Genomic DNA, 23,261 nt, shown 5'->3' on the forward strand with positions numbered 1-23,261 from the left:
AGACAAACGCACATGGTGCTGTATATTCCAAAGAGTTATACATTCATGAGACTGACAGAAAGATGGGAAAGGAGCACAAATCGCTTTTGCTTGGACGAGACCCCCTCACTCCAGGGCAGCCCATTCACCATGCTGCTGGTACATACCTGGTAAAGCGATTGCCAAACCATCCCGAGTGCTAGTAGAAAGCGGTCTAGCTCAGCAGTGCAACTAAAATACAAGACCCACGGGGGCAGGAACTGCTTCTGGTCCTGGGAAAAGTCCTACATAAAAAGAAAATAAAGGTTAAACAGAACACCCACAGGATCACGTACAGATTTTCCCCCGTGCACAAATCCCTTCAGTCTCACATACAAAGCTACCAGTCCTGCCTTTTCCAGACATACGTACCCCTCCAGACACCCGAAAGCAGCAGAACTGTACCTACTTAAGCACCCAACTCAAATTCTATATGCACATGGCATTGCGCCCTCTGAACACCATCATGATATTCCCGCGAGCAGAGACCAACTTTTTCAAATTCCGTAAAGGTAAAAAATCCCAGCTTTTCCCATTGGTGTCTGATAGGAAAGATTTCTCTTTACTAAACCTTTGCTTCCATTTTAATGGACCCCCAAACTTTTTGCTTTTATTTTTGATCCTGACCTGTACTTTTTGCAGTGCAGTGAAGCCTTAAGCTTCACTACACTATTTTGCTCATCTGTTATGGGGAAACTGACATGTCCTTCAGGCTGTCAGTACTGGGAAACATGGTTTTCCTTAGTTTTGTTACTTAGTTACTACTTTTAGCAACTTGTTATCACTTGTGGTAACTTTTTATCATTGTACAATGCATCTTACAATGCAGTACAATAGGGTAAACTTTTGTTTTTGCCCTAGACTAACACTCAGAGGATTTCTTGTTATTCTAAGTGTGCTAAATGGACAAGCTGATGGCGCAGTAACTTTTTACCATTTGTTGGTGCTTATCGTTTTAACCTTACTGCGTTTGGCAGATAACTGGGGCTAGTGGTCAAACATGGCCATGCCACGAGAGCTTTCGCTTGTCCTTTGGCATCTTGTCTTTTAGCCTTCTTCCTGGCCTGTCAGGCCAGGAAAATCCTGATATGGGCTTTTTAGGCAAGAATTGATTTAGTAACCCTGTGGGGGACTACACAACCCTTGGCCTCTTGGTATTAGGTAACCCGGCTTTTGGTATAGGCCTGTACTACACAAGTTGGTAGTGTGACTGAGCAGCCAGGCTTATCCCAAGAGGGGTAAATGTGAGCTGTAGCAATGAAATCCTCAAATACAAGTAGCCAAGTAACTTATACTCAAGGTTTTTGCTATAAATAATTATTTAACAGTAATTTTTGAATAAGCATTCTTTAAAAAGGGCAATAGGTATCACAATCAAATCTACTTTAAAATACTCTTCCACAATCAACACAAAGCTAGTAGATCCACTTTAGAGATGCTTCTTACACATTTCCTACACCTTGAGGTGACTACACTAACTAGGACAGTAATGGATTTATATATCACTAGTACACTGTAGATTCTGTGGTCTGTAGAAAGGAAAGTTTAAGGGAAGGAAAAAGGTTAAACAGGTTCTCAGAGCATGAAGTCTAGATAAAAACCTCTCCCCAAAATAACTGTTAAAAACGAAGTTATTAACTATGACGGGCAGTAAGTATCAAAGTCAAATGGACTAGAAGAGTATGCAGGGAGCCAGGACAGCCAAAGTCAATTGGAGCACAGTCTATGGAGCTGAGGCACTTCTTAGATAGTAAAGTCTTGCACAAAGTTAGAGAGTTTGTTGAAGAAAAAAAAAATCACTGTAGGGTCACAAGCTGTTACACTTGTGGAGAGTAGAGCTAAAATCAACTCCAGCAAAGTAGCTACTGCAAGTCTCAACTGAGAAGAGCAAAGCTACAGACAATGAGGTAAGTACCCTAAGTTGGAACAGTACCTTTGGCTAAAAGAAGAGTGGTCCAAGCTGGCTTCTGTCTGGTTGCAGTGATGCAGATCCTGGGTTCCTGGGCCTCGGTTGTGGGGACAAGAGGGAGGACATCTGGAGGACTCCTGCACAGCAATTCGGAGGTCGGCAGCAGCTACAGGCTCTTTTTGGATCAGCGGCACTTCACGGTTTCAGCGCTCGGTAAACAGCACCACTGCAGACCTTGTATACCGGTTGGGCTTCTTTCACTCCTTGGGTCCTGCACTCTGGTGAGGGGACTCTAGCTCTTGTCGTCCTGCTTCTGGAGGATCCTGGGGAGACTCCTGGAGCTTCTGGCCGGATCACATACGTTGCATTTGACTATGAATTTCTCAACCCCTGGCACTCGGTTCCTGCAGCAGCAAAGAAGTACAGCCAGTCGGGGAAGTTGGTCCAGTGGAGTTCGTCTCTGGGTTAGTTGGTCCCACTAACCCAAGGGACAAAGTCGTCCATTCCGGAGCTTCTCTTGTCGATTAGAAAAAGGAATTTCAGCGCAGCAGCAGGGCTTCACCGGGCAGTTAAACGGTTCAGGAGGATGCAGTAAATTTCGATCACAGTTTCTTCGTCAGCTTGTTCTTCCCAGTGGTCGACTCTGCCTTCAGTCCCAAAACCCTTACATTTTGAGCAGATTTCTCCCATTCATGCACAGCCTAGCTGTCACTCAAACAGCAGGGTGGCTGTCCTGAAAGGACAGCCACCCAGTCAATCAGGACTGGGTGCATTCAGGAATTCATAACGACAAAGGAAAGGGGCGTTTCGGGAACCTCACTCACTTCCTGCCCTTCCAAACACACTGGAGGCAGAGGCGGGTTTCAGTACTGAAGCCCGCCAAAGGCAAAACGAACAAAGGGCTCAAACCTGGCTTGTCGTGCAGAGTAAAACCCAAGAAAGACCTCACAAACAGAAAATGGCAAAAAACAAGACCAGGGCCATTTTGACAAAAAGGTCACCCATGGGTGCTATACTGTAGCCGATGATTCAGCCTGCGGTAGTAAAGCACAATGGTAGGAAAATTAAACCACTGCCACCAGCCATTTTAAGTAGTGAGGGTAACATAAAACATGTTACATGAGTAGGTATGAAAAGGGGCTATGAAGTAACCCCTCCAGCACACCCCATAAAATGGGGTGTGCTGGACCTACAAAGAAAAAAGGTAAGTAAAGTCAATTTCACTTTACTATTCGTGGGAACAGTAGCTCACACAAGACAAGGCATTTAAACCTTATGAGAAATCTAAAGGATTTCTCTGTGACACTGCACTGAAGGTGCTCTGTCATGATACAAAAAATAGATGCCTATGGAGTTTGTCAGACTACAAAAACAAAGGCAATACATAACCCAAATCAGGTCAAAACACATGAGAGAGTGAGAAAAAAGGCCTCACTCACTCCAGGGTTAAAATTAAGAAGTCCTAAAGTCCAGCAAAAGAGCTGGGGGTCTCAAGGTTGAAGGGAATTAGCACAGAAATGAGAATTCTCCCTAACAGATTTCAAGTTCCCGGAAAATGAGAGGCTTTTGCAAGGCTACTGGAAGGCTATGTGTGTTTGCAAACAGTATGTGGGCCGAGACTGTCCGGTCCCAATCCACAAACTGGTTTCAGTGTGAGTGTTATGCATGAGTGTTCCCGCCAGTGGTCCTGATTGGACCACTGCAAGGGTCGTTGTGGGGCTGGTTCTGCTATTGGGTAGTGGGAGTTTCAGCTCTTACCTGGCTTTTGGGATAAGAAGACCACCCCTGCACCCACTCGGGTGAGATCCTGGAGAAAACTGAAGGAGCCAAGATTCCCGTCCAGCTGCAAGACCAGTGAGGAGACTGGAAACCCATCTGAAGGAGGCCTGGCAACCAACTTCTGCTGTTGTCCTGGAAGAGCTCTATCTTGCTATCAATCTTCAGCAGTCTTGCAAGGAAGCTGCGACCCATAGAGTGGAGGGAACATCCATTCCGGAGGTCTGCTCTGAAAACTGCAAAGAAGTGTCCAAGGACCAGCCTGTGGCTGACCAGCTATGAGTTTCGGCTACCATGCTGCCAAAGTTGCTGTTCCGCGTTGAGGCCTGGAACTTGGGGGATCCTCAGCTTGTCCTACAAGACTTACCTCAGCATAATTTCAGAGTCCTAGCGTCAAGGAGACCCGAGATAGAAGGAAAAGTCTGACCACGACAAGCGAGTCCCTTTGCGTCGCCGTGCTGCGGTGACCACCGTTTGAAACAGCTCACCCGAGTCAAGTCCAGTCCTGAGAGGGGTCCTGCATCGTGTTTTGCTGCATTCAGCCACTGAGAGCCTTTGCACCAGCCAAAGACACCAACTGGAGATCTGCTCGAACCTGCAACCCCTGCGAATCAAGGACGGAGGCTGATGGCGGGAAAACCGACCTCACACCTTCCATTGACCTTCCAAGTCATGTGAAGAATCAGAGTATGGGGGTGAGTTACAGTGGTTCTTACCTGCCCCTAAACTCCCTTTAAAAGTTTTTCTAACTTTTCTAAAACTTTTACAACTGTTTGGCTTTACCATTGCTTGCTTGCTTGCTTGCGCAAGCCTTCCGAAAGTTGGGGACACTTTTGTTAGTTGGAATAACTTGTCCTCTAACCCTTGAAATTATTCACTGGACCCCAGAGACTCTACCATCATTTGTTCCAGCATTACAAACTGTGTCAGAACGTTTCCTGAACTTTTGGGCATAAGGCCCCAGACAATTTAGGGAAGGACTTTTGAAGCTCAGGCTAATTCTCTGTGGACCTGTAGTGCATACACTAATCTGTACTTTCCTTTACAGGGATTTTATCTGTATTATGCCCTACTCTAGTGACTGTATATATGTAATTATATTTTTAGTGTTGTGTGATACTTCTACCTATTGGTAGTCGTTTTTCACAGTTATATTTGGCCATAAATAAATAACTATATTGTCTAAGTGTAATTTGTGACCCCCATTGTGTGTACTCATTGTGGACCCTCTACAGGCTCACCACCTCTTGAGACTTAGCTTAGACCACTCATCACTGCTACCTTAAACTAGTTTGGCTACAGCTCCCAGAGTTGTCCCTGTCACAATATAGGTTGGCCTTCTATACATCTGTCCCCCAGGCCAGAGTATAGAAAATCAGTCCCAACAGTGTCAACATTGCTAACCAATAATTCACGCCAAGTCCTCCTAGGTCCCGTATGTGACATTTACTTGTCTCACTACTGCTGCGTAGAGATAAAAATGTCCAAGGCCAGTCCAACATCACTTATGGATGGGCACATGTGGGTCCCTTTTCACAAATGGCCTTTGCATCACGTTTAAAGTTCTCATAAGGACACCCTATCCCTATGAACTGTTACCCAAACCCTGCAACATATAAACTATGGGTGGCCGTTTCTGCCACTCCTTCACTTTCTCCTCTGTAACGCTAGTACACCAAGGTTGGTGGCAACATGCAGCGCTGTACAAATCCCAAATCGGGAAAAAGAAAGCGGTAGAAAGAAAGAGGTAGAAAGAAACTGTCATGATCTCTGCTTCCAAAAGGTCAGGGTTTTCCCAACTCCCTTGGAAGCAGATCCATAACCCAGGTTCCGAGTGCCAACCAGTCCCAATTGGGACCTTTTGGACCCAGTCCTGGCGCCAGTGGCACCAGGCTCATAAATATGCCCAGTCCCAGCGCTGGAAGCGCCGGGCTCATAATGCTTGGGTGGACTTACCTTCAGCAGACCATGCTGCTTACTTGCCTGCCAGTTGAGCCTCTGATCCTCTTCTGTTTGGAACTACTTTTCCTGTTGGGTGGGGCTGGAGCCACTCCCTAGATTCAGAACACTGGAACTCTTCTGGAAGGCAGGAACTCTTTTCTTACCAGGAACTCTTTTCTTACTTAGGCGTGGCTGTGGAAGGAGACACCTAAGCACTACAGGAGGCTATTTAAACCACACCCGGTGGATGAATCTTGCTTTGCGTTATTCTGCAACCTCTGCAGCAGAACGCTCATCGTGTCTTCTGCATCCGGTCCTGGGCCTAAGGAAAAAGGCTTACCATCCTGAATCCAGTCTTCAGCAACACCTATAAAGACAAGAAAGAACAGGTTAGCATTCCGGCATCTGAAAGGCAAAGGCTTACCATCCTGAATCCAGTCTTCAGCAACACCTATAAAGACAAGAAAGAACAGGCTAGCATTCCGGCATCTGAAAGGCAAAGGCTTACCTACTCTTGGTGCGCTCCGGAGGTCTTCACACTGCATTCCGGCATCTGAAAGACAAAACAAGGTGCGTTTAAAGACATTGGGGAACTTTAATACTCACGTGCCATTACTCCTTTCCACATCTAATCCAGTGGGTATTCCGGCACCCTGCAGCCGCTCCGAACTCGTACCTGCAAAATAAAAAGACAGTTAGAGCGCATAGTGAAGCAGGCAACAAGCGCTTACTTGCGTGCTTCCAGGCGCTTCTATTCATCACACGGGCTCCATCTTCAACTCACTTCAGCCCGTCATCCGCCATCGCCGGAACCCTGCAAAACAAGAGACATCATTACTAAAGACTTTAAAGACATTTGAATGACTCGAAACTTACCGTTCGTGCAGTAAACGACGGACAGCAGTCCTCTGAAGTCAAGAGGCCTGCGCTACCTATCCAGTGAAGAAACTGGTTACAGCACCCTGCCCCGAGGCAGATGGAGAGCTCGGCATTCACTTACCTAAGGTGAGAGCGTTAACCTTTGGGGGTCTACAGGAGAGGAGAAGAGGAAAGAGATAGGGACACCCCAATAACCCCAGTTCATTAACCCCATATTTTCTATCTGCAGACATCTTACTCTACACGTCAGGCATACAGTGCACAGAGGTCCAGCCCAAAGAGCCAACCGGGTGCTACACATCACCTTTGAAGATACGGTAGTCGCCCAGTCAAGACCGGCGCCTCTGCGAGAATCAGGTGAGCGTTATAGAACGCAAAGCCTACCGCAAAACTCTCGCCCAGGCGCTATGGAAACCTCGGATACTGACCCCCTAGCCCGGTTACTTGGGGAACTAAGGGCAGAAGTGCATGCAGCTCGTCAGGAAACGAATGCTCTAAGAAGGGAACTAATTATTTCCAAGGAGAGAACAGACAATCTTGCTAGACAAGTGCTACAGTCACAAGCCGAACAGACCCCGTTACCCGCATCAGGGGCAAATCTTCCTTCAACATCCTCTATGAATCCAGTGCAGATCAACCTACCTGGGAATGTACCTCTGGCTCCGCCCGAACGATTTTCTGGTGACCCAAAGAGGTTTGCAGTATTTATCAATCAGTGCCGGTTGCACTTCTTATGCCGGCCAGCAGCCTTTCCAACTGATCAAGCTAAAGTAGCTTTCGTACCTTAGTGGCAATGCGGCAGACTGGTCGATCCCTCTAGTTAATCAAGATGATCCGGTCCTCCATGATTTTCAAGCTTTTCAGCTCAGTATGGAAAAACTGTTCACAAGACATTCACAGGGGCAGGCCTTGGACAATGAGCTTCTTTCGTTGCGACAGGGTAATCAAGACCTTTTGGCTTATATTGCATCTTTCAATAGACTAATAGTGGAAACTCAATGGCCTGAGGACAAAAGTATTACGCTGTTTTATAGAGGTCTACGTGGAGAGCTCAAAGACGTTTTAGCCCAAGTAGTGAATCCCCCACAAGACTGTTCGGATTATATAGACTTGGTCGTTCAAATAGATCACAGGCTGCAGAACAGGAAGGCCGATCGTTCCAAGTTTGATGCTCGAGTATTTTCCAAACCGCCAACTCCTTCCAAAGGAGTAGACTCCGGGGAACCCATGCAAATAGGGGGTCTGAAAGGTCCTCTAACACAAAGGGAGCGGGAAAGGAGGAAACAGTTGCAATTATGCCTCTATTGCGGAAACTCGGGGCACTTTCTTCGAGACTGTCCGGTGAAACCTGCCAAGAAGGCAGTAGGAGCTGCAGTTACCAAAGTTACAAACTCTGAGCAGGGAAACGACCTCGCCCGACAAGAATAGAGGTCCTCTTGCCGAGCGTGAAAACCAGTTCCGTGACCTCGCATTTCGTGATACCTATGGTCCTCATTAGCCCTGATAATCCGGATCGATTACATGCAATTGAAGCTTACGTCGACAGCGGTGCCATCGGCAATTATGTGGATCATGAAATGGTTTTGAGGATGAATCTAACTCTTTGTCCCAAGGCTGTAAAGGACGTCATTACTACGGTGGATGGTACGGAGATAGCCTCCGGGCCAGTAACGCATACCACTCAAGAGGTGACGCTAGTAAGTCAAGATGGACACCATGAGAAGATCGTGTTCGATGTGATCAAGGCCCCTCAGTTTCAGATTATTCTAGGAATACCTTGGTTAGAGAAACACAATCCTCTGATCGATTGGCGAGCAAGAACGGTCCAGTTTCCAGAATGTGTCTCTACTTGTCACCCTCCACCTGGTGTTGCACTGGCCGCAATTTCTTCAGAGACTCCCCAGTTACCTCCCGAATACCTAGAATACCAAGATGTTTTCCGGAAGGATCAGGCTAACTCTCTACCTCCTCATAGGTCTTATGACTGCCAGATAGACCTGATACCTGGATCTACTCCTCCTTGTAGTAGAATTTATGCCCTCACCGAGCCTGAGAACCTTCACCTTCGACAATACCTGGATCAATACCTGGCAAATGGGTTTATTCGTCCTTCCAAGTCCCCTGCTTCTTCAGCTTTGTTCTTCGTTCCAAAAAAGGAAGGAGACCTTAGAACTTGTATCGATTATCGCTCCCTGAACCAGTTCACCGTTAAGAATAGATATCCGTTACCTTTGATCCCTGAACTCCTGGACCAAGTCAGAAAAGCATGCATATATACAAAGCTGGATCTTAGAGGAGCTTACCACTTGGTACGAGTAAAAGAGGGCGATGAATGGAAGACGGCCTTCCGCACCAAGTATGGGCTATTTGAATATCAGGTCATGCCCTTTCGGACTTTGCAATGCCCCGGCCGCCTTTCAATATTTTATGAACGATGTCCTCAGAGAGCTCATAGATGTATGTGTTGTTGTTTACATTGACGACATCCTCGTTTATTCTTCATCGGAATCTGAACATCGGAAACACGTGAAAATGGTCCTCGAAAGATTGCGTCAACACAAACTTTTCGCTAAGTTGGAAAAATGTGTTTTCAACGTGACTGAAGTTGAATTCTTGGGATTCATATTATCACCTGGCGGAGTGCGTATGGATTCAAAGAAGGTCGATGCAGTTCTCAAATGGCCATCACCATCCTCCGTAAAAGGTGTGCAAAGCATGTTAGGCTTCGCTAACTTTTACCGCAGGTTTATCCCCGAATTCTCTCGAATAGTCCAGCCCATCACTGCCTTGTTAAAGAAAAACAAACGTTTTGAATGGTCTACCGAGGCGGAACAAGCTTTCCAGGATTTGAAGACTAAATTTATCTCTGCACCAATCTTAAAACACCCTCGCCCCGAACTCCCCTACATCGTGGAAACTGATGCTTCAAGCCTTGCCATGGGGGCAGTTCTATCACAAAAGGACCCGGTAACCAATCAGTTGTATCCTGTGGCATTTTGGTCCCGCAAATTCTCGCCTCCTGAAATCAATTACACGATTACTGACAAGGAACTTCTGGCTATCAAGTCTGCCTTTAAGGCTTGGCGGCATTATCTGCTGGGGGCCCGACACACCGTTACTGTGATTACGGATCACCGAAACCTGCAATATTTGAAGACCGCAAAAGCCCAATCCTCTAGACAACTCCGTTGGGCATTATTCTTTGCCGAGTTTGACTTCATAATTACCTATCGACCTGGTACAAAGAACGGTAAAGCCGATGCCCTTTCTCGGATGGGAGTGGAAGAACACTTGGTCAACCCTAAACCTGTACCAATCATTCCCGAACAAAGAATTCTGGGTGTAATCGCCACAGAATCCATAGAGGAAGTTAAGGATAAAGCCAGGCAACTTGTAACTCCAGCAGACATACAGAATTGGCATCTGCAGGGAAAGGACTTTGCAGTAAAGGACAACTTATTGTATTTCCAAGAACGATTATACCTACCCAGCACAGATTTACAGAAAAAAGTAATCTCTTGTTATCACGACTCTTTAATGGAAGGTCATCCCGGTATAGCCAAGACCTCAGAAAAGATCAAGCGCTACTTCTGGTGGCCGTCTTGGAAAAAAGATATCAGAGACTTTATAATGTCCTGTGGAGTATGCGCCCAAAACAAGAGTCAAAAGGAAAGACCAGCAGGCCTCTTACGCCCTATTGACATCCCACCTCGCCCTTGGCATACGCTTTCTATGGACTTCATCACCGATCTACCTCCATGCTCCGGATACAATACGATTCTAGTAATCGTGGACTTATTCTCCAAGATGGCGCATTTCATTCCGCTCAAAGGCTTGCCAACAGCAGCAACTCTGGCCCGAGAATTTCTCGAAAACATCGTCCGACTGCACGGTTTTCCTTCGGTTCTAATTTCGGATCGAGGTAGTCAATTTATTTCTCATTTTTGGCGAAGTTGCTGTCGGTCGGCTCAAATTGATGTGAGACTATCGACCAGTCACCACCCTCAGACCGACGGACAAACCGAGAGGACCAATCAAACTCTGGAACAGTATTTACGCTGCATGCTGCAACAAACTGAAAAAACTTGGAAAGATATCCTTTGGATAGCCGAGTATGCCTACAATAACTCTGTCCATTCGGGAACTGGGAAAACCCCGTTTTTTCTTTTGTACGGCAGTCACCCTCGAACCTCGGAGTTGGATCCCCTCCAAGATCTTGAAACACCAGCAGTAGACTACCTGCATTCTACAATCACCCAAGCCTTTAAGGAAGCTGTTTCTCACCTTCAAAGGGCTAAAGAACAATACAAGAAAGGAGCAGATCAACATCGGAAGGAAGCCCCTCACTATCAAGTAGGGGATCAAGTCTGGTTATCAACCAAATATCTATCTCTAAAAGGGCCACGCACATTCAACCCAAGATACCTTGGTCCCTATTCCATCACTACCATAGTAAACCCAGTAGCGGTCAAGTTGGACTTGCCCCCGCACATGAAGATACATCCGGTCTTCCACGTCTCTCTATTAAAACCTGTGCAACCTCAAACCCGACTAACCAAATCTCCAAAACCTATCCTAGTGGATGGAGAACTCGAGTTTGAAGTCAAAAGCATTCTGGACTCCAAGATCTCCAAATCTAAACTATTCTACCTAATTGACTGGAAAGGCTACGGCCCCCAAGAGAGATCCTGGGAACCTGCTGAATATGTCCACGCTCCTCGCCTAATCAAAAGATTTCACCGAACATTTCCTGACAAGCCAAAACCCCCGGAGAAGCCCGGTTTTGGAGGGGCCTTGAGGGGGGGTACTGTCATGATCTCTGCTTCCAAAAGGTCAGGGTTTTCCCAACTCCCTTGGAAGCAGATCCATAACCCAGGTTCCGAGTGCCAACCAGTCCCAATTGGGACCTTTTGGACCCAGTCCTGGCGCCAGTGGCACCAGGCTCATAAATATGCCCAGTCCCAGCGCTGGAAGCGCCGGGCTCATAATGCTTGGATGGACTTACCTTCAGCAGACCATGCTGCTTACTTGCCTGCCAGTTGAGCCTCTGATCCTCTTCTGTTTGGAACTACTTTTCCTGTTGGGTGGGGCTGGAGCCACTCCCTAGATTCAGAACACTGGAACTCTTCTGGAAGGCAGGAACTCTTTTCTTACCAGGAACTCTTTTCTTACTTAGGCGTGGCTGTGGAAGGAGAAACCTAAGCACTACAGGAGGCTATTTAAACCACACCCGGTGGATGAATCTTGCTTTGCGTTATTCTGCAACCTCTGCAGCAGAACGCTCATCGTGTCTTCTGCATCCGGTCCTGGGCCTAAGGAAAAAGGCTTACCATCCTGAATCCAGTCTTCAGCAACACCTATAAAGACAAGAAAGAACAGGTTAGCATTCCGGCATCTGAAAGGCAAAGGCTTACCATCCTGAATCCAGTCTTCAGCAACACCTATAAAGACAAGAAAGAACAGGCTAGCATTCCGGCATCTGAAAGGCAAAGGCTTACCTACTCTTCGTGCGCTCCGGAGGTCTTCACACTGCATTCCGGCATCTGAAAGACAAAACAAGGTGCGTTTAAAGACATTGGGGAACTTTAATACTCACGTGCCATTACTCCTTTCCACATCTAATCCAGTGGGTATTCCGGCACCCTGCAGCCGCTCCGAACTCGTACCTGCAAAATAAAAAGACAGTTAGAGCGCATAGTGAAGCAGGCAACAAGCGCTTACTTACGTGCTTCCAGGCGCTTCTATTCATCACACGGGCTCCATCTTCAACTCACTTCAGCCCGTCATCCGCCATCGCCGGAACCCTGCAAAACAAGAGACATCATTACTAAAGACTTTAAAGACATTTGAATGACTCGAAACTTACAGTTCGTGCAGTAAACGACGGACAGCAGTCCTCTGAAGTCAAGAGGCCTGCGCTACCTATCCAGTGAAGAAACTGATTACAGCACCCTGCCCCGAGGCAGATGGAGAGCTCGGCATTCACTTACCTAAGGTGAGAGGGTTAACCTTTGGGGGTCTACAGGAGAGGAGAAGAGGAAAAAGATAGGGACACCCCAATAACCCCAGTTCATTAACCCCATATTTTCTATCTGCAGACATCTTACTCTACACGTCAGGCATACAGTGCACAGAGGTCCAGCCCAAAGAGCCAACCGGGTGCTACACATCACCTTTGAAGATACGGTAGTCGCCCAGTCAAGACCGGCGCCTCTGCGAGAATCAGGTGAGCGTTACAGAAAGAAAGAGGTAGAAAGAAAGAAAGAAAGAGGTAGAAAGAAAGAAAGAAAGAGAGAAATAAAGAGGGAGAAAGAGAAAGAGGGAGAAAGAGGAAGAGAGAAGGAACAAGTTACTTACCTGTAACTGTTGTTCTCCAGCATGGGTCTGGCATGGATTCACATGCTCATGAATATTCCCTGTCGTCAGGCTGGGAATCCTCGGTAAAGAAAAAACCAGTATCAGTTTAGTTTCTGATCTGTCTTTCGTAGTAATAACCAATCACTGGTCTCTGCGTCATACTGACCACAGCCAATGACTGCCCTCTACCTAAGCACCGCCTCTGGCAGCCATCTTCAGATTTGGAAGCACGTGAAGTGGCAGTATGACCAAGTGAAGAGCCGCAGAGGGGTAGGCGGGAGGGTTCGCATGTGAATCCATGCCAGACCCATGCTGGAGAACAACAGTTACAGGTAAGTAACTTGTTCCTTCTCCAGCATGGGGTCTGGCATGGATTCACATGCTCATGAATAAAGAATACATAGCAGTACACACATGCACAACCACGGGAGGTGGCAAAGGCTCAACATTAAGCAGTACATCAAACTCAACATTAAGCATTTTACCTCCTCACCAGGCTCACCTCAGGCGAACAGGTTGCGCAGCACTGCTTGGCGAACCTTGACTCCTCCCTGGAATCCCGATCGACGCAGTAGAATTTCGTGAAGGTGTGCGTCGACCTTCACGTAGCAGCCCTGCATATGTCCAGCAGGGGCACACCAGAAAGGAACGCCGTGGTAGCTGCGATCGCTCTGGTGGAATGGGCTCTCGGACGGCCAGGCAGCGGTCGGTTTGCCAACCGATGACAGTACATGATACAGCCGGAGAGCCATCTGAAAATGGAAGCCTTCGAGAGAGCCTTCCCCTGATTGACAGGTCCAAAGTTCACAAAGAGTTGTGACGTCTTCCGAAAACACTTCGTGCGGTCCACGTAGAACTTCAGCGCTCTAGCCACATCCAGCGAGTGCAAAGTCCTCTCAGCCGGCGACGAAGGCGATGGGAAGAACACAGGCAACACCAAGGGTTCGTTGAGATGGAAGTCCGACGGTACCTTGGGCATGAAGGAGGGGTGCGTCCTGAGCACTACCCTCGTGTCGTGAAAAGTCAAGTACGGGGCCTTGCAGGAAAGGGCCTGGATCTCTCCCACCCGTCGTGCGGAGGTGATGGCCACAAGAAACGCTGTTTTCCACGACAGAAACTTCAACGGGGCCGAGTGCAGAGGCTCGAACGGAGGTCCCATGAGCTTGGTCAGCACCACGTTGAGCTCCCACGCCGGGGCCGGAGCCTTCACCGGCGGGAACGATCTGAACAGTCCCTTCATGAACTCTTTCACCAGACGATGAGACCACAAGGACGTCCGGCCCGTGGTTCTGGTGTATCGGGAGATCGCAGCAAGATGAATCTTGATGGACACGTGTGCCAGTCCAGCTTTGGCCAGCGTCAGCAGGTACGGCAGTACCTGGGGAGCCGTAATCCGTAGAGGGTTAATCTTCTGTGCGTGGCACCAGACAGAGAACCTCTTCCATTTGTGTCCGTAGCATTTAAGAGTCGAGGACGCCCTGGCCTTTGCAAGAACCTCTCTGCAGTCGGCCGGTATGTCGTATCCTCCAAACTCTAGCGCTGCAGGAGCCAGGCCTGCAAGTTCAGCGATTTCGGGTCGTGGTGGAGGATGGCGCCTCCTTCCCTGGAGAGTAGATCCGCGTCCACCGGCAGCTTGATTGGCGGGGACGCTGCCAAGTCCAGAAGGTCCGGGAACCATATCTGCCTCGGCCACGCAGGTGCGACGAGGATCATCCTGCACCGTGACCTCTTGAGCTGGTTGACGAGCCGGATTAGCAGTGGCAAAGGAGGGAACGCGTAGAGGAACAGGCCCTCCCAGGGGAAAGAGAAAGCATCGCCCATGCTCCTCGCCTGGGGAAACCTGCTGGCGAACCTCCGGCACTTGGAGTTCGTCGCCGTCGCGAACAGGTCGATCTGGGGTGTGCCCCACCGTCGGAAGAGGCGATCCACTAGATCCTGCCGTAGTTAACACTTGTGGCACGAGCGCAGCTCCCTGCTGAGTGAGTCGGCGATGGTGTTTTTTATCCCTGCCAGATGAAACGGCACCAGAAACATCCTTTGGGCGACGGCCCAATGCCACAGGTCCTGCGCCTCCTTGGACAGTGCTGGGGACCTGGTTCCGCCCTGTTTCCTGATGTAAAACATGGTGGTGGTGTTGTCGGTGAAGATCCTCACCACCTTGCCCTTGAGGGACGGAAGGAAGGACCTGAGGGCCCAGAACACTGCACGGAGCTCCAGGACGTTGATATGGAGGGACTTCTCCGTCGGGAGCCAAAGGCCTCTCGCGTGCAGATTTTCGGTGTGCGCTCCCCACCCTTCCAGGGAGGCATCCGTGGTCACTGTCTCCTGGTGGTCTGGGGTCTGGAAGTCCATGCCCGCCGTCAGAGGCGCGCGGTTGCCCCACCACCGGACCGCTCGGCGGAAACTCTCGTCGAGTGTGATCCTCTCCTCGAAGCCGCCCGTCGTTTGGATCCAGCGCGCGTCCAGGAACTCCTGCAACGGGCGCATCCGGAGCCTGCACATGGGAATGAGGTAGATGCAAGAAGACATCATTCCGAGGAGGGACTTGATGGACCTCACCTTGGCCGCGTCGGAAACCAACATCCGCTGTACCTTGCCCAGGATGGACCTGGTCCTTTCCTCCGACGGGGAGGCCAGAAGGGACACTGTGTCGAGCTTCGCTCCCAGAAACAGTGCGTTTTGCGCGGGTACCAGGTGGGACTTGGCGTAGTTCACGGAGAATCCCAGGTCCGTGAGAAGTTGGACGGTCCTTGCCGTGTGCTCCACGGCGAGCTCCCTCGTCTTGGCTCGGATGAGCCAGTCGTCCAGGTAGGGGTAGACGTGGATCCCCTCGCGGCGCAGCTGCGCCGCCACCGGTGCAAGGCACTTGGTGAATACCCTGGGTGCCGACCGTAGTCCGAAGGGGAGGGCTTTGAACTGGTAGTGACGCCCTTGGACCACAAACCTGAGGAATTTTCGGTGCCCCTTTAGGATGGGAATATGGAAGTAGGCATCCTCCAAATCCAACGACGACAGGAAGTCTCCTTCCTCCAGCTGACCCAGGACGTGCTGGAGGGTGACCACCCGGAACTTCTGCGCCTTGATGAACTTGTTCAGACGTCGCAGGTCTAGGATGGGGCGCCATCCTCCCGTCGTCTTCTTCACGAGGCAGTATCTCGAGTAAACTCCGGAGCCCCGAAGCCTCTTTGGGACGAGTTCGATGGCGCCCTTCCTGAGCATCGCCTTTACCTCCAGGAGAAGCTGAGGGACGTGAAGCTCTTTCCTGGCCACGGGGGGGACGCGCGGGCACCTTCTTTGAAACTCGAGCACGTGGCCCCGGGCTAAGGCGTCCAGCACCCAACGGTCGGTGGAGGTGGACTCCCACACGCTGACGAAGCTCGCCAGCCGGCCTCCCACCGGGGTGCTTCGGTGGGGGCCCGACCCCACGGCCGGTTCAATCCTGTTTCGACGAGGCTTTGCCGCCTTGACCTCCTTGGCGACGACGGCGGGGTCCGCCAGACTTGCCTCGTCCTCTGTAGGCCTCCTGAGACGACGAGCGGGCCGCTTGACGGTAGGTGGAGAAACCGCCGCCGGAACCTTTGGAGGCGCCCTTGCCTCCGCTGCTCCGAAAGGGCGTCCGTCGTTGCTGCAGAACCCCAAGGGCCCGGGCCGTCTCAGTGTCCGCTTTAATGGCCTGAAGGGAATCGTCCATTGTTTTCCCAAACAGGTTGTTCCCATCGAACGGCATGTCCAGGACTCTGGTCTGTACGTCTTGACGGAAGTCCATAGCCTTGAGCCATCCACGCCGCCTAAGGCACACGCCGTTGCCCAACTGGCGAAACCCAGTGTCGGCGATGTCCGTCGCAATAGTGATGGCGTGGTCCGACGCCACCTCACCTTCCTGTAGGATCTCCAGGGCATCCGCCCTCTTGTCGTCCGGTAGGAAGTCCAGCAGGGGAGCCGTTTTGTACCATAGCTCCCTGTCGTAGCGGGCCACGATAGCCAAGGCGTTGGCCGCTTTAATCGTTGTCGCTGCAGACGAGATGACCCTGCGTCCAATTTCTTTCCCTCGCCGTCCAGTGGGGAAGTCGATGTGGAGGCCGCACCCCCCCCCCCCGCTTTCTTCCTGGCCGCCGCGGAGACGACAGAGTCCGGGGTAGGCTGCGCCCGGAGGCACAGGGGGGCCGCGTCCGGGACCCGGTACTTCTTCTCGTACCGGTCTCTTCTAGCTGGCGTCGTGGAAGGGTTCTTGAGGAGGGCGAGGCCCTCATCCCAAATGTCGTGAATCCTTCTTTTCTTGGGCGGGGGAACACCAGAAGGTCCCGGTTCAGGATCCCCCGACGGGAGAGGTTCCTCCGTCGGCAAGGGTAGTCTCGTCCTTATCTCTGAGCATAAGGACTGTATAGCCAACAAAATGGCTGCCGAGTTGTCTTGCGGCGCTGGCAGAGTGGAATCCGACGGGCGATCAGGGGCCCCGTCGGCACCCTCGACGATGTCGTCGTCACCTGCGTCGGGATCCATCCCGACGGGCCGGTCTTCTTCCACGCCAAGGCCGTGGCTTAAGACCTCGATCAGCTCTTCCTCCGAGGTTGAGGCCGAATCTACGACGACGCCCTGCCCCCCCTTTTTCTTCCCCGCCGGGGATTTCACGGGGGTCCTATAGATGGGCACAAAAGAGGACTCCCTCCGAGGTGGCAGGGAGACTCTGAGCCCTGAGGTCGCCACCACTGGTGTAGCCTCCACAGGCTGAGCCAGGGCCGCCGCGACAGTATCGATAGAGGGCTTGGCCGGATGGATTAAGGCCTTCACCACCTTAGGTGCGCTCACCGCCTTATCCTTGAGGGGGGGGGACACTGCCTCGCTCCCCCTCCGATGGGGCCTTCGAGCTCGACCGGGGCCTCTCCAGGAGCTTCGCCGGGTGCTCGCCCTTCCTCTTACCCGACCCAGAGCGTTGGCTCGTGGCTGATGGTGCCGGGGAGGGTGCGCCCTGCCTGGCGCCCGTAGAGCCCGACCGTTCGGCGCTCCCGGTGCCAGCGGACTCGCGGTGCTTGGCCTTGTGTTGGACCCCCGTCGCCGGGGCGTCCTCAAAGGTCTTAGAAGACCGCTCGGATTTCTTCCTCTTCTTCTCGCCTGACGGGCTCTTCCCTTCCAGCCAGTTGGCGAGACGTTGATGGCGGTCCTTCATGGTCCGCTCCGACATATTGCCGCAAAACGCACAGTCCTTCTCCACGTGCGTCTTGTCCTCATGTAAGCAGTAGAGACAAAAGGAGTGTTCGTCCTCCTTAAAGACGTTCTGCAGCTGGCATCCAGGGCAGATCCTGAACAGCTTTCCGGGCGTCGAGCTTCCCTTCTTCTGGGCCATGTCCGGGCCTGAGAAGCTTCTGGAGTCCTCCAAAAGCGTAGCTCGACGAAATCTTCACCCTTGAGGGGCGCAGACGAATCCGACACGGGTCCTCGTTGATCGGATGGAGAGTCGGTGGAGCTTGAGGCTCTTTTGACCAAAAAAACGAAGTTTTTGAGAAAAAACGTGAAAAAATAGCACTAACGCTCGAGAGCAATAGCACGAGGATCCCAACACATGAACGTGCGGTAAAAATCTGAAGATGGCTGCCAGAGGCGGTGCTTAGGTAGAGGGCAGTCATTGGCTGTGGTCAGTATGACGCAGAGACCAGTGATTGGTTATTACTACGAAAGACAGATCAGAAACGAAACTGATACTGGTTTTTTCTTTACCGAGGATTCCCAGCCTGACGACGGGGAATATTCATGAGCATGTGAATCCATGCCAGACCCAATGCTGGAGAAATAGAAAGAGTGAGAGATTTCCGGAAACCACTAATGAGCAGTAATATATATTTTGAATATTCTAGTGAGGGGGCTGGAGTGAGTAGTTATCTTTAGCATGTGTAGGAGACTGAAAAATCAGGCAGATATGTGCTGCATGGCTCTCAGAAGGAGGGCAAGTAGGATGACATTTCTGTACGGTCATGTATGTGCTTTGGCATCTTATAAAGCTGTTGTGATGTTTGTGTAATCAAATTGGGGGCGGGGGTGTATGTGCAGACACCGATCACGAGAGTTATGTATTAGAGATGCTGGCAAGTATGTGTAAGGGAAACTTCTAAGGAAGCATCTGTGTGGGGTAGATTTGTAAGGGGCAAGTAAGTGTGGGGAGTGTTGAAAACTGAAGCAGGTATACGTAGAGGCCACAAAGGGGCAGGTATGTGTTGGGACAGTGTTTCTGAAGTCCAACTAAGGGCTTAGTAAAACCATAAAACTGAGACAGTACAAGACTCCACTCTTAGTATAAGGCTGTACCACCCACGTATATGGTAGCGTATACATAGCAGCCAGGCTCATTTTAGGAGAGAGAGAGAGAGAGAGAGGGTTGTAGGAAGGTACAAAGAACTTGTAGTATACAAAGGGTTCAACAGAAACACTGACTACCAGAAGTATTATACAAAATACAAGTTTATTATAAATACAAGTTAGGCCAAGAAAAATCTTGGGGTGGGTAGGGGGGGCGGGTAAGTACTTTGCCATAGTGAAACCCATTATAAAAACACAACACAATGCTTTAAAGTACACAGACCAAAGCATAAACCTTGCTCAGAATACTAACAGTATTTCTAGGCAAGTCAGACCTTATCAACCACATTTAGTATAGAACACACCTATTTATGGGGAGTAAAACCATAAGTTACTTTCAGTAATACACGGGTAGAAGACCCAAGCAGTTGTGCAGTGACACTCAGTTGAGAAATGACTTATTAAGCCAACCTGCAAGTATACTTTTCTAGGTACAACGTCCTTTTATCGCGGAATGTTTTTTTGCAGGTTTTTTTTTACCGCAAATGTTTTAATGAAAAAACCCATCACATTTTTTGGGGGGGTTAGAAAATTATATATATGCGATGTGGGTGTTTGGGAATAGATAAAAAATGAAAGTGAATGGGGGATTTGGAGGGGAGCCCCCCCTCAAAAAATAATAAAACAAAAATTCGATGGGTTTTTTCATTAAAAAATTTGCTGTAAAAAAACCCTGCGAAAAATCAACCCGCAATGAAATGACATGGAACCCTTTTCTGAATAGTGGAACACTCATTCAAGGAACAGTAGAAACGTATAACCACACTCAGGATAACACACAGTTATACTACGTGATTAAGAACTTTTGGTGTAATATACAATGACAGTTGCTTTTCAGCTACGTGGAACATAGACTAAGGTAAGCAAGAACTCTTTACACTAATTTAGGATTGCACCTGGCAGAGCAAGGTCAGCTACACCTACAGAACACTTTTTAAGAATGGCACACAGATACTCTAGGCAGGTAAAACCTTATGTTGTGATATACTATTCCAGCTGCTTTTGAGATCAGTGGAACACAAACTAAGGTAAGCAATAACTATCCAACTTATTTTTGGATGGCACAAGGCAGATCAAGGTAAGTAAAACCCACAGTAACTTATTAAGAATTGCACACAGCTTATTCGAGTTAAGTAAAACCCATATACTTTTTAAAGAAGCTACCAGCAACGTAAAGGTAGGTATAAACCAAAGACTGTTTCAGCATAATGTGAATCCATGCCAGACCCCATGCTGGAGAACCTTACATATATTTTTCAGAATGGCACAACACACAAAGAACGTGTGTAACTTTTCACTCTAAGAGTTACAGTTACCGACTAACTCTTTCACAAGTAAGCACACTTTTAAACACTTGTTCTATTTTTCAAGGCATAATCCTTTTCTTATCCAGTCCTTCCCTAGTCTATTGCACGAGTTCACTCAGAGACAGAAGATGGACCCTAGTGGTCTAGGTGCCAGCTGTATGCAGGGTGAGATAGGGTTCAGTTGCAGAAAAAGTCAGAGTTCCTGTGGAAGACTGTTCAAACAAGTAGTTCACTTTAGAGTTAGTTAGGGTCCAGGGACCTCAATGAAGATACCCTAGGAGACTTCCAGCAGTGGGCCTGGGTGAAGTGGATGAGGAGACTCCCAATCAAAAGAAACCCCCCAAAGCTTTACAGAAATCACAAAACGCTTAAGGTGAGTAAATATCCAAGCCAACACAGTACCTCAGCACAGAAGAAGGGTTGCAGCTGGAAGAGTTGAGGATCTGCAGCCAAGAACCTGGTCGATTGATTCCTTTTTCATGAAGACAGGACTTTTGAAGGGATTTTGCAGCCGGGATCAACGGAGAATGCTCCAGGCAAAAGTTTCTTCACAGCTGGATGCGACTCTGTGGTATTGGCGTCCTTTTCAGGAGCCAGAAGATGACTGAATATCGCCAGTCGGATTCTCGTCACTTGCAAGGTACAGCACTCTGATGAGGGGACTTTTTGGACTCTGTTCATGTCTCTGGATGTCCTACAGGATGGCACCAAAGTATCAGCTCGATTTGGAAGACCAACCACCACCCAATGGCTCAGGGTCCCAGGGTATTGGGGTATTGCAGCCGCGCAAGATCGCAGCACGACATGGGATGGCTCAAAATGCAGGTCATCTTGAGTCTAGTGGATCTCACCAGGCTCTGGGTGATGGTCGTGTTTGGGGTAACCAGTTTGCTTGGAAGGAATGGTAACAGCAGGCTCCAGTTACACAGCAGGCTCTCCCGTCACTGGAAATCATCTCTTCCTCTTCGGATTGAGGTCCAGTGGTAGACTACCTCTTCAGCTTCCAGGATCAGACTTTTATGCAGGAACCCAGCCAATCAAACAGACGAGCAACATTCAAACTTGGGGGTGGGGGGGTTTAGGGGGGTTGCCAGTCCTTTCAGGACAACCAGCCTCCCAGTTTGAACTGGATTTTCACAGTGAGGCTGGAAGACAAAGAGGTGCTGCATTTTGGACACCTCCCTCGTTTGCTGCCTTCACAGACCTTTTAGAGCCTGGGCGAGCTTGAATGAGGTCTCCTGCCGACGATAAAAAAATCACACAAAGGACTTTCCTACCCTGGAGGGCAGGGGAAGATCCAAGAAGGGACAAGAAGCCTTAAAACGGCAAAAAATGAAGACCAGGGCCATTTGGTACCACAGCTTTGGAAACAGCCCACGTTAAAGGTACACCACATTTGTAAAAAGGTTCACTGCCACCAGCCATATAAGGTAAGCTTGTCCCTGTAACATAATTGTTACAGTGTTAGTAAAAAAAAAGGGGATATATTGTATCTCCCCAGCATTACACATAAGGTGGGTGTGCTGGTTTCACCTAAAAATGTAGAATGGATACAATTATCCTTTCTACCCTTGGGAACTGTAGTTCTCGCAAGGTTAGCCAGAGAAAGTAAAAGGGGAGCCCAAAGGGCAAAAGGTATATACCAAAAAGGTGTCAGAGGATAAACTTAAAAAGGACACTATGGAGAGTCTTAACAATGACACCCATAAAAAGAGTAAAGGAATATGCGAGTGTGGAAAAAGGTTCCCAGTCACTGAGGTGTAGGGAAAATAATCTACCAGTCTAGCAAAAAGTTCTGGGGTCCTCACAAGTGAGGTAGATTTAGCACCAAGATTAAAATCTTACCTAAGATTATGTATAGTGATTCTCTTAAGGAGGGAAATGTATGTGTAGGGATCTCTCACAATGGGACATGCATGTTGCCAGATATGCGCAGTAGATCCAATGGACCAGTAGGCATGTGTAGGAAACTTGCAAGGATGGCAACTAAGTTTCAGCAGGAATGTTAAGGGACTCAACGGAGCAGCCATACATACGCAAACTTGTATAGGGAAGTCCCTAGTGCAGGCAAGTGTCATGCCCACAATGCTGCCCCCCCATTTTGAGCCTTTTTCATCGTAAATTCGGACCCCCAGCCAAGCGCGCTCACCAGCTCGCAGGCCATGTGTTTCCCATTGTAGCTCCTGCCCCCTCCTCCCCCGATTGGTCCATTCTCTGTGTTGGGAAAGAGTTCCCCTTCCGCCAGTGCCCCTGATTGGTCCATTCTCCATATCTCATAACCCTTCAGGGCAGCCCTCAGCCCGTGCAGCCCCTGCGGCGAAGGACACTGGGCAAAGGACAGCGCCTGCAGAGACAACCTCATACCGCGTTGGACCGTGTTAGCCTGCAGCCGTCAACCAGCATCAACCGACAAGGTAGGTGGGTTATGAACAGTGCGGGTCCAGCAATTACTGCCCCTCTATAAACTGTCCAAACCCTTCCAAAATAATTTTCTCTTGAAACTGTTGAGTCAGACTATAGCTAGATACAGCGCTTATCCAAACTTTGCATCTAGATAGACTGTGCTCCCTAGCCATATCTACTGTTGTGCCCCCTGTAGGTTCTTCTCCTATCCAGGGTCCGAAATCTAGGCGCTGCTACTGCATTTATTGCTACTGCATTCACTGTTATTGCATTTACTGATGTGCCCCCGTTTTAGGCCCTTCTACCTCTATCCAGGTGTCCCA

The 23,261-nt window shown here is 49.4% G+C and overlaps 1 protein-coding gene across 2 annotated transcripts in view; it reads right to left on the reverse strand.

Annotated features, from left to right (window-relative positions):
* PLEKHM2 (pleckstrin homology and RUN domain containing M2) overlaps nucleotides 1-23,261 on the reverse strand; it is a 775,621-nt gene that overhangs the window by 95,064 nt on the left and 657,296 nt on the right. For both annotated transcript variants that reach the window (XM_069610321.1, XM_069610320.1), the window contains one exon: nucleotides 147-263. In XM_069610321.1, the coding sequence (XP_069466422.1) occupies nucleotides 147-263 (117 nt within the window). The remainder of the gene's footprint in view (nucleotides 1-146; nucleotides 264-23,261) is intronic.

The sequence above is a fragment of the Ambystoma mexicanum genome, chromosome 8 (assembly GCF_040938575.1).
Source record: "Ambystoma mexicanum isolate Mex_15411 chromosome 8, UKY_AmexF1_1, whole genome shotgun sequence".
Classification (NCBI taxonomy): domain Eukaryota; kingdom Metazoa; phylum Chordata; class Amphibia; order Caudata; family Ambystomatidae; genus Ambystoma; species Ambystoma mexicanum.